General features: G+C 40.1%; 1 protein-coding gene across 3 annotated transcripts in view; it reads left to right on the forward strand.

Moving 5' to 3' along the window:
* The window catches only part of LOC146436367 (cytosolic phospholipase A2 epsilon-like), a 33,251-nt gene extending 23,324 nt beyond the window's left edge, over window positions 1-9,927 (forward strand). For 2 of the 3 annotated variants that reach the window (XM_085062334.1, XM_085062337.1), the window contains 9 exons: window positions 397-533; window positions 1,014-1,236; window positions 2,650-2,764; window positions 3,280-3,417; window positions 6,372-6,479; window positions 7,417-7,608; window positions 8,014-8,180; window positions 9,358-9,544; window positions 9,695-9,927. In XM_085062334.1, the coding sequence (XP_084918460.1) occupies window positions 397-533; window positions 1,014-1,236; window positions 2,650-2,764; window positions 3,280-3,417; window positions 6,372-6,479; window positions 7,417-7,608; window positions 8,014-8,180; window positions 9,358-9,544; window positions 9,695-9,903 (1,476 nt within the window). In that variant the 3' untranslated portion in view covers window positions 9,904-9,927. The remainder of the gene's footprint in view (window positions 1-396; window positions 534-1,013; window positions 1,237-2,649; window positions 2,765-3,279; window positions 3,418-6,371; window positions 6,480-7,416; window positions 7,609-8,013; window positions 8,181-9,357; window positions 9,545-9,694) is intronic. The other variant, XM_085062336.1, reaches the window with a different exon arrangement.
* The last annotated feature ends 1,937 nt before the right edge of the window (window positions 9,928-11,864 follow it).

The raw sequence follows: 11,864 nt of genomic DNA on the forward strand, positions 1-11,864 counted from the left end.
ATGATCTATGCTCATTATCAAAATGGAGCTCTCATGAGATGATATTTTGCTAAGGAAAAGGCAGTCTAATACTGAAATGCCTTGAAACAATAAGTTTTGAGCTGCTTTGTGAAAATTTAGAATCAAATGTAATTGATTTTGATCAAAAACCTCAAAATCAGTTAATTCCCTTTTTTTTGTTGTTGTTTTTGGTGGGTTTTGTTTATTTATTTTTGCTTGGGGTTTTTGTTTGGTTGGTTTTTTTGGTATAAAATACCCAGTTTTCTTTTTTTCCCTTCCTTCCTGAGGAAATGGTGAAATGTTGGAATTTCTTGTGGGACTGAAATTCTACAGTTCGCTCAGCTCTGATCACTTGTGTTGGTAAATGAAGTGTTGCTTACCACTGCTGTTAAACAGGTACCAGTGGTAGCAGTCATGACAACAGGAGGTGGCACCCGGGCACTGACATCTCTGTTAGGCAACCTCTTGGGTCTTCAAAAGTTGGGTCTCTTGGATGCTATTTCATACATCACTGGGTCATCTGGTTCAACATGGTAAGGAGATCCTGAAGAAAGACATCACCTACCACCTCTGTAGTTTGCTGTGTGAGATATTTATTCTCTTCATGATCGGGAAAGAAAGGTGTACTGCTTCAGTCTCTTTTTTTTTTTTATTGCTGCACTGGGAACACATTGTCCAAGCCAGTGTATGGCCTTGACACTGCTTACAGTGAAAAAGATTATTTCTTTATTCTTTGTTTGAGCTCCAGGATCTTTCATACTGAGTCACCCTGGTGCAAATCACAGCCTCGTGAACAAACCTTAACAGCAAAGAGGGGCTTTTTGCAAGTCCTCAAGTTTCACTAGCAATTTCTTAGGGTCCTCTAAATAAAAAAATCTTTTCAATAATAAACTGAGCCAAAAAGATAATTTCAGTGAACTTCAACTAGTTAATTTGTTGCAGACCTTAAATTTAAGTATAAAAAGTGAAAGTTTCTCTAGCATACAACAATGCATTTCCTTTCTTTTCCCTAGGACTTTGTCACATTTGTATCAGAGCGCTGACTGGTCACACAAGGATCTATCAAAACCGATTGGTGAAGTCCGCAGACACATGACCAAGTGCAAGCTAAGCTGCTTTTCCCTGGAGAACTTGAAATACTATGCAAAGGAGCTAAAACTGCGGAAGCAAGAGGGATACCAGATCTCTAGCGTTGATTTTTGGGGGCTTCTGCTGGAAAAAGCATTAGACGATGGGGTAGCATTTTTCCCATGTTTTCTCTAACAACTACTGAATATTGTTGTATGGAAAATGAAACTCCAAGGACAGATTCTAGCCTGAGAGGATGCCAGTGTTATCCAGCAGATGATTTCTGCTGACTAACAAAGGGGATTTAGAATGGTTAAGGTTGGAAAAGATCTCTGAGTCCAGCCATTATCTTGCCACTGGCATCTTTATCACTAACCCATGTAGCCAGGTGTCATATCTACACACGTTTCAAACACTTTCCCAGACAGTGATTCCACCATTTCCCTGGGGAACCTGTTCCAATGCTGACCGGCCTTTCAGTGAAGAAATTTTTCCTAATATCCAGTTTAAACCTCTCCTGGCACAACTTCAGACCATTTCTTCTTGTCTTATGTTACCTGGATGAGGAGACCAAATCCCACTTGTCTACGACCTCCTTTCAGGGAGTTGTAGAGAGTGACAAGGTCTCCCCTAAGCCTTCTTTTCTCTAGGCTAAATAAACCTGGTTCCTTTAGCTGCTCCTTGTAGGACCTTTTCTCTAGACCCTTTCCCACCTCTGTTGCCCTTCTCTGGACTCACTCCAGCACCTCAGTATCTTTCTTCTAGTGAGGCACCCAAAACTGGGCACAGTACTTGGTGTGGCCCCACCCCTGCTGAGCACAGGGGGACAATCACTGCCCTACTCCTGCTGGCCACACTATTCTTGATACAGACTAGGATGCCACTGGTCTTCCTGGCCACCTGGACACATGTTCATCTGCTGTCAACCAGTACTCCCAGGTCCTTTTCTGCTGGGCAGCTTGCCAGCCACTTTTCATAAGCCTGTAGTGCTGCATGGAGTTTCTGTGACACAGCTGCAGAACCTGGCACTGGCCCTTGTTGAACCTCATACAGTTGGCCTTGGCCCCTTGATCCAGCCTGTCCATATTCCTTCTAGAGCCTTCCTACCCTAAAGCAGATCAACACACCCACCCAACTTAATGTCATCTGCAAACTTACTGAGAATTTTGTCCCCACACATCTCTTAATGCATAGTTGGCAGCCCAAGGGGTATTCTGTAGAGCAGAAAACCTATGTCTCCTTCTACAAGTATGAGTGTCTGAGCACCTAACTGCAGAGTCGTGCTCTTGGTTTCTTTTCCTCAGTTCATCCCCATGAGAACTTAAATATCCATGTAAAGTGGATGTATTTACTGGGAAGAACAGAAGACCATTTTCCCAAAAAGTGTTCTACAGGTAATTAAATAACCCTATGAGGATGTGTAAATGTTTAGCTCACTCCTCGGTTAAAAAAATGTTTGAACACAAATGAGAGAATAAGGAAATTAAGAGGGAAAACAGTATTTATTTCGCTGTAATCTTGCAAGCCAAGGCTGTGCCAAGAGGGTCCTTTGATTTCGCTCTATCTTTTGTGAATTTGCAGAAAAATAACCACAAACTCTCAGATGAGACGCTGGCATTGAGTCAAGGTCAAAATCCCCTACCTATCTACACGATCCTCAACATCAAAGAAGATTACAGCCTTTCAGAGTTCAAAGGTGATGGCAAAAATGGGCTCCTTCAGTGTTTAAATTATCTGCATTAGCTGTTACTGCATGTGCTGCATCTTGTACTGCTGAATCATAGCATTTATAAATAGTTTCTTTTCCTCCGTAACTTCCTTTTCCATTTCTAGACTTTGTGCCTAGGCTATGGGAGGAACTCATCTTCTACAGGGGAGGAGAAATCTTGGGGAGGTGTTTAAGAACAGCCAAGGTACTCACAAGCCTTAGCTCCACATGTGGGGTAACTCAGGCTGACCCCTCTTGGTATATACGTCACTCATGTTCTCTCTGGAGAGAGTAATTGGAAAGTTCTGCATGAACAACATTGCAAAACGTTACTGAATGGCTGACACCAGTTGAATGATAACTCTTTACTCTGAGGAAGGCAAGTCTGTCATCACCCCCCTGACAGGGCTTGTCCTGCAGCTGCCTTTTTGCCTTTTCAGAGCCCTTCCAGCAGGGGAGCAGGGATAACATTGAGATTTAAAGTTTGTTTTATGTCTCTGCAGAGTGGGTGGAGTTCACCCCTTATGAGGTCGGGTTCTTAAAATATGGTGCCTTCATTCGTGCTGAGGATTTTGGCAGTGAGTTCTTCATGGGTCGCATGATGAAGAAGCTCCCCGAGTCCCGCATCTGTTTCATGAAAGGTGATGTGCTCCACTGCAAAAATTTGAATTGCAGAAAAATGAACTTTATTTTTAATATAATGCAAACCCTGCATATTAAAACAAGTGCCCTGTGTCATGCAGGACTGAAACCAATTGTACGTTGTTCTCATCTCTGACTGAATTCCTTAGACAATGGAGATGGCAAAAATATACTGAAAGGAAATTTCAAATCACACTATTCTCTGTTGCTTTTGTCTTGAATAGTGATGTTCATGCCTGAAGTTTCAAGGCTGCTTGAAGAGGTTAGGTTCATTTTGAACCAATCAGCAGCAGAGTTCCACACCAAAAACATCAGTATTTTGAAACTGAAATCTTAAAATCAAATTTGTATTATTGTATCTATGAATGGTATGACCTTAGAAACCCAAGCAATGTTGTTACTGAGTTTATTATGAAATATGGCAATTTAGAGTAGTTTTCTGAACTGCTACTGATATTTTTTGCAAGTTTAATAGTATTCTAAATCCTCTGCAATTTTGCTACCATGATAAATCATTGAAATTCACCATCCTTAATTCAGTAAAGTGGGTAACACCCAGTAATATATGAAAAACAGCTTTGCAGTTTTTATTAAATTCTTGTTTTAATTTTGCTTAATACTGGAACTCTCTACTACACCCTTTTGTATGTTGGTTCTCTGGGGTGAAGTTGTCTGCAGACAAATCCGTCTGCTCTTAAATCCTGAACAACAGATATTTTATGTGTAAATAAGTACAACACGCAACAGGACACCAAGGATATTGGTAAGAAATGGTTAACTTATAAAGTGAAAAATCCATACAACCAGCAACATTCCTTATTTGGTGTTTGGAGAAGCTGTGAATGTATTATGCAGGAGGAGTCCAGAATCATATTGTTCAAAACATGAAATAATAGTTGGGCATAAAAAAGAAAAGATTGTGCTTAGTCACAAAAGCATTAAATCTCAATGCTTTGTTAGCTTAGCTAAGAGCTTTCAGTGATGTCATCAGGGAGAAGACTCAGAAGAAAACACAGGATGCAAGAGTATGAATAGGTCTGAAAAGGGCAGGAGAAGTTCATGGAAGGTACATCCTAATGGTGGCTCTGAAACACAATGGTTCAGATGCAGCCACCAGCACTAGAAATTCCGAATCACTCTTCCATTAAGCACACTCTGTGCTGATTGTTAGAGGTAGGAGGTAGGTCACAGGGTAAGGTGGGACTACAGAGCCTTCTTCTGAGAATGTTGTGCCTCTGTTGCAGTTCCTCCATAGCAGTGGGTAGTGTGCTCATACCCAAGGTGGCCAGCTAGCAAGCACACCCAACACATCCAGCCAGCCTGGGCTGAGCTCTGTTCTCACCCTTAGCATCTGAACCTGGTGATTCCACAGCCACAGGGGTATCTTTGGAAAGGATAAGGTGGAGAGTTAAAGCAATGTTGCCATCTAGTGATACCACATGCAATGCCCTCTTGGGTTACTATTGAAATGTGTTATTAGTTACAGCATGGTAGTTTAAGGATAAAAGCAAGGTGTTGTTTGCAGGGAAAGGAAAGGCCTTTTGTAAGAGCAGTGGCTAGAGCTGGAAAGACTGGATGAGCTTATGGGGATACAACACCCTCAGGTTTCCAGAAGAAAGGCTGGGGTGCATTTTGTCTTCTCTCTTCAACTTTTTCAGCCTAGTAAAAGATACTATCTCTCTTCACAGTTCTTACTTCAGCCAATATAGGTACAAGGAAAATTCAGTGCAAGAGGTTAGGGCAGTGTTGCCATGTAATTATAAACAAGTTCTGGGGAGAAAACAATGTTTGAAAGACATTAAAATGCATGAACAGTGTGTAACTCCCAGGGCTGAGGGAACTGGACAAGTTACAGAGTAAGAAGACACCAGGAGAAGACAGGAGAAACTAAGGGAGTTGCCTTCTCACAGCACGGTTGGACAGAAGCTTCTCAAGCTGCAGAGAGATGAGGTTGTCTGGACAGAAACTGGCCAGTAATTATGTGCTAATGAACTCTGGTTGCCAGCTAAGTGCAGATCCAGAGAGCTCCAACCTCATTTCTTAAGTGAGTCTATTCTTACAAAGATTTCCTGTGAAGCAGAAGGCCCTTGGCTTTCTGTCCCACTCTAGAAACAAGCCAGGTTTAAAAGGAAATTGTGCTTCTTTTAATAATTTATGGGATGAATAATTATTTTATTGTGCAACTCAAATTATTGCACCCTATACAATGTATGACTTTTGTAAAGCTTTCACTGGTCGAGATTTTCAAAGCAAAGCACAGCACTGCCTCCTCTGGCAGAGTTCCTCTCAGGACCTGTGACAGAGCTGTGGAAGAATACTTTTCAAGATCCAAGAGACTTAAGAGATTTCTGCACTGTGGAGACATTTTTAGATGTCCTTTTACCTGGGATGGCTAAAGTGCAAGAAGCACTATGGGAATGAGAATAACAAATAGAGGAAGAAGAATCTCCCTTGAAAAACCTTGTACAAAGAGAAATCTTAGAGGGACAGAAAATATGTCTTGAATTAGAGGACTTTTCTGCAGACTCTACCAAATGGTGCTCAAACCATTTGACTTGACAGTCTGGGAGCAGCTTCCAAACTTTTAACTAAGTATCCACTTATATATGACGTGTATATTTTGCAGACCAGACCAGACCACACCCTTTTTTTAATAGGAAATGGCGTGGTTTTGCTCTCCATTGGCAGTTGCTTGTAAGATGGGAAAAGCTGGTTTGTATGCGGCAATGAATTACAGTGGCTGAAGGACTCACACAATGTGTTAAATTATTTAGGCTCCTCCTTGAGGACAGAATGCTACTCGCTAAAAAGAACTTCATATAGTTTTTGGTGATAATTTGGAAACCTTGAGGTTTTCCAATGCCCCGTGCGAAGCTGTGAGATTTTTTTTTAGAGAGATATTTTCCATTAAAATGTTTCTGAGGATGTTTCTCTGTTCCCTACTATTGCATAGGCCTATGGAGCAATGTCTTTTCGTACAATCTCTTGGATGCCTGGCATTCATCAGATCCTACACAGAGGCGCTCGCTGAGGTGTACCCAGCACAGGAGTGTTGATGTTGGTTAGTTATATTTCTGTTTCAGTTTTACCTAGTGCCTCATGTATCCTGAGGTTTCATGTTGTCAGCAATATCTAACTAGGTTTCTTCTCTGAATTTATTTATAGCAATATTATTTCCTTTACTCTCACTTAGATTGAGTTTATGCAAATATAGAACTGCTGAAGGTTTTAAAAAGATTGTCTTTGCCAGGGTCCCTTTGGTGAACCTCCATGTTGTAACAAACACCTCAGTGCTGTGTCCTCTGTCTGCCTCAGCAGCTGGTGCTTTTCATACATTGTTGTTGAAGACTTAGATATATCAATTATGTGCAACTCCATTTAGAATTTTTTTTTATCTTGTTGTAAACCTGTGTTTTTCTAAGTGGCGTTGGTTGTCCTCCCTGTGTTCAAATGCAGTTAGAGAGTTTCGTTTATGGGTTTCCACCACTTTCTCCATGGAAATATTGCAGAGCCCTAAGCTCAGTTCATGCATGTGATATAAAGCCATTGGCTCTTTCCCAATCTCATGAGGTCCTGTTTAGCAACCCCTTTTTTTCTGCTCTTTTGTGGATGTCTAAGTCTCCTGACAGCATTTTTTTTTTCTTTTCTTTTTTTTCCTCTTTTTTTTTTAAGCTGATTTTTATTAATTTTGAAAGGAACAGGTCCAGATTCTATACCTACTCTGATCCCCACACAGGGAATTGATCTCTGGGTTCTGTCAAAGAATAGATCACTTTTTCCAAACTTTCCAGCAAGTTTGTTTCCCCTCTATTTCTCATGGAAAATGCTTTACTGAAGATTGATCTTCTTCCTATTCCTATTTTGACATTGATTTATTTGCATGTCACAATATCTTATTAAGCTCTTCTTTTCCCTAGCTAATATGAGATGCCTTCTGTTATTTTAAGTACTGCAAAGAACTGTATCAAAACAGCAATTTCTTCACCTTCTTCTTTCAGAAGAAGAGCCTTCTCCATCAGACAGAAGACATGAGTTGGAGACTTACTTGGTCACCCCTGAATGTGGCATCATGGGTATCATTCGGCAGATCCTGACAGAGCGGGTGATGGTTTCAAAGTTCTACAACTTCCTGAAGGGGTTCCAGCTGCACAATGAATACCTTCAGAGTAAAAACTTCTGTATATGGAAAGGTAAACGTCCTTGAATATTATTTTTTACCTTCTTAGATGGTTGGTGTTTTCATCGGTGAAGAGAAGGCAGACAATGAATATTTGGAAACGAATATTTCAAGATAACTATTTAAATTTCATACAGTCAAATCAGCTTCAGGAATTCCCTTGACTCCAGGGAAAGAAAATTGCTGCTTATTTGGGGTGGAAGAAGAGCAACAGGATAAGTGAAAGAACACTCTTTTTACCTTGAACAGATCTTTCTTTTATGTGTCAAGGCTGAACATCTGTAGTCTGTCAGGGTCTTGGAAAGCAAATGTAATGGAGAGCCAAGAGGCATTTCTTCCAATTTTTACCTTATTAGTCAAACAATAGATCCGCTGTTTCTTCAGTGAATCATTCAACATAACAAATATTTCCTTTTAGATACCGTACTAGAGCATTTCCCCAACCAGCTGACAGAAACAGCAGAGTTCCTGTGCCTGGCAGACACGGCGGGATACATTGATATTAGCTACCCACCACTCATGAGGCCTGAGAGGAAAGTGGATGTTGTCCTGCACTTAAACTATTCTTCTGGATCACAGACCTTGGTGTGAAAAACACTTCATTTTCTTTGATAAATGACTTCTGCCTTTTAGCCCTCCTTAACTCCTAAAGATTCAGAAGAATTTCTGTAGAATAAGCTGATTCTGGGAGAAAAGGATTCGTAGTCTACAGCTCCCTGTGCAGATGCCTAGGTCTTGGAAGTGATACTGGTAAATCCCCTGAAAACAGATGTAATATCAGATTTCTAAATATTTTATTTTAATTAAACCTCTAATAGCTAAATGCTATCTCCTAGACCTGTGTATTCCTGTGATCTCCATTTGGCTACCTAGATTACACTCATATGGTGTGTTTATCTGGTAGTAGTTACCACCACTGATGAACTCATTTTGGTTGTGTTGTGATATTAATCTAAAGTTATCCACATGCAGTATAATTAGAAATAATTAGAAATAATTAGAAATAATTAGAAATAATTAGAAATAATTTGTCCTGTTGTCTTTAGAACAGTAACTAGATTTTTTTTTGTTCACAATTTGGAAAAGAATAGTCCTTTGACAATATCTGCCATTTCAAATACCAGCTAATAACTTGGTCTGTAATTCCTGTTTCCAGATATGGATAAGACAGAAATTCTTAAAGTCTAAAATTTTCATACATGCCAACCAGACTTGGGAAGAAAAATCCTGTTTTCAAAAATTGCTAACACCCTTGCAAGATTAACATTTCAGCTAAGATGGTGTTTGCTTCCAGATCAGTTTGCTTACATCACTTTTCAGAACCATCCTAAGGCATCTAAGACAGAGGCTTTTAAATACTTCATGCCAAGTCAACAAAATATTTGTAATTTTGCATTTAAAACCTGTACTATTTCAGATTCTTGTCCATTCTACTTATTTCTGGATTTTATCCAGAAGAGGCATCTTTCTGTATCATAAACTGCTAGGCCACCCTTCCCATAGTCATGGACATCTTACTTGAAGATAAAAGCTAATGTGGAGAAGGAGGATGTAGAACAAGAATCAGGAGTGCAAGCTGGAGACTGAGTCTTGAATTGTTGTTCTGTTAATAGCTAGTGCTCAATATCTCATGTAAGAGATAAGGACAGAAGATTTATTAACAGTGAACCCTGCTCCCATATCTTTTGATGGATGCATTGTGCATTAGGAAAGGTGGTGGGCTGTGGCAGAATTTCTGACCTTTTTTTCTGTCTGAAATCAGCCTTTGGAAGAAGCCTCCAAGTACTTTCAAAAGCAGGGAATCCCATTTCCCAAAATCCACATGAGTGAAGAAGCGAAGAAAAATCTAAAGGAGTGCTACATTTTTGAAGACACAGAGACCCCAGAGGCACCGACTGTGGTGTTTTTCCCGCTGGTGAATGACTCCTTCAGAAAATACAAAGAGCCTGGTAAGACATGGGATGCTTCTCCTCTGCTGTGCCTCCCGTGGGAGAGAAATGCAAATGCCAAGGGAGCAAGGAGCAATGTTGTGCCCCACCTGGTAAGTGGGAGGTGGGACCACATCTATACTCCACTGATGATTTTTCTTTATCTGCCAGGTGTGGAGCGCAGCCCTGCTGAGATGGCACAGGGCAATGTGGATGTTTCCACCATTTTTTCCCCTTACTGCTTAAATAGCTTTACCTACACAGGGGAGGAGTTTGACAAGCTGATAGAACTGACCAGCTACAACATTCAGAACAACCAGCATCTGATCCTTCAGGCTTTAAATTCAGCCATAGAGCAGAAACGGCAGTGCAAAAAATAAACACTCTCCTGAGTTTCAGAAGGATATCTGCATGACTTTTTTTTTTTTTCCCAATCCTTCTCTGGAGAAGAATCAAGACCTGTCTGAAAATGAGCACAGTAGACTTTGGAAAGCAGATTTGTCTCAGCCTCTGGTTCCTCTCCACAACATGGTGATCCTAGATCAACCAATCAAACTAAATAATGATTAGACTTGTGCTTTGTTAATGTTGGATTTCACTGTTGGTGAATTTTTTTTTGCATGCTATGAGTACATGCAGTAAATTGAAGATCAGGAAATATGGAGTTTATTGACAAGTTTTTTAAATGCATGAATTTGGGACAGCAGTACAAATTCTTTAAAAATTTGCCACACTACTAGAAGTTGTATGTGAAAACAGATGAGCCATGGATATTTAATTTATTCTAAATCTAGTGCAATAAAAAAATACATTATAAATGTGGACAATTTCAAAGAACGTGAAAACTATATCTTCCCATAATGTCAGCGAGAAATTTTACTAGAAATAACATGCCAAGATAAACATAAAAAATAATCTGAAACTTCACATAAAAAATACACATTTTCTATACTTCTGAATTTAGAAGTTTTATTGCACCAGCAGTATTTAGTTTTTGAAAATCTTATGGAAATGAGTGTTTCAAGCCATAGTGTGAGTCAGGATCAGCTCTTTCAGTGCAGGTATAACTATCAAATTGAGGGTTCTACTTTTCACTGAACATTCATAGTATTTAGAGGATCTAGCTCATTACCCACATCACATTAATTTCAGTGGTTTTCATAGTATTTCTTGTTATTATAAGATGGGATGCTGTGAGCATTAAGACAGCAAAAAGTGAGAGACACATTTTGTGGTCAGAAGGCAAGCTAAGTGCTTTACACTGATATCCATGGGTATTTCATGGGTAATCACTTGACTTTTGTCAACATAGGATATATGCAACTACTATAAATAGCACAAAGTCATTTGTTGAAATTGCTTATTTTTTGAGATGAAGACTAATTATTTGCTTTAGGAAGGATTTTAATAAGACAAATATTATGTAAACCTGTTTCATTACAACAAAGATACTAATCTAAAATAAAAAGATCTAATGCTTCAGTGGGTATTGCTTGCCCTTAATTACTTCAAATTTAAATGAAACATAGCAACTTGTCTGTACTGAAGTAACACATAATGGCAAACACAGAGCTATGAATAATATATCATAGCCCAAATAGAAAATAAATTCATAATTCAAAATGAAATATGAACTTCGGAAAGGCTGAAAAATTATCTTTCCTCTTGCTATCATAATCTGTCTCTCTTCTTTCAGTCACTCCTTTATACCTTGTCTCCCTTTATTCTTTGTTGTCTTGAGTCTCTCATGCTCACCTGCAATGACCTCAGCACCCTTAGGGGTGCTGTGTCCTTATGCTGGCTGCTTTTCCAGGCCCTCACACCTTCATCCAATTTACAGCCTGGGTTCAAACCTCTAGTGTGCTGAAATGGCTGTTTACTTGCTGGTGCTCATCCAGGGCTCCCCTCTTTGTGATCTCCGTTGCTGAGTCATCTGGTCCCTCTCGGCATTGCCTCTCCTCTGTCCCAGCTCTAACTGCCTCCCAGGCTTCCCTGGTTATCATTATGACAAACCCATTTGGTGTGACACATCTGTTTGCTACTTCTCCCAACTCCCCATCTGACAGCCGAGGTTGCAGGCACCTTCAAGAGTTGCAAATGAAGTTCCTACCCCTGCCATCTGAGTCCTTTGATGACACCAAAGTTCAAGAAGCCTGCCTGTCTCTTCCCATGCCTGCCTTTAACTATATCCCTTTGCTTCCCTTGATGTTTTCTTGTTTGCTGGTTTAACAGTGGGAAGCCCCATTTACTCTCACTGTGCCACTGAGGTGTGCTGTGCTGCACCTCCCAGGGTGCTTGTCCCACCTCCCAACAGAACACCTGCAGAAGATCCTGGTCATCT

Source organism: Lichenostomus cassidix, chromosome 5 (assembly GCF_008360975.1).
Source record: "Lichenostomus cassidix isolate B80296 chromosome 5, HeHo_3.0, whole genome shotgun sequence".
Taxonomy (NCBI): Eukaryota; Metazoa; Chordata; class Aves; order Passeriformes; family Meliphagidae; genus Lichenostomus; species Lichenostomus cassidix.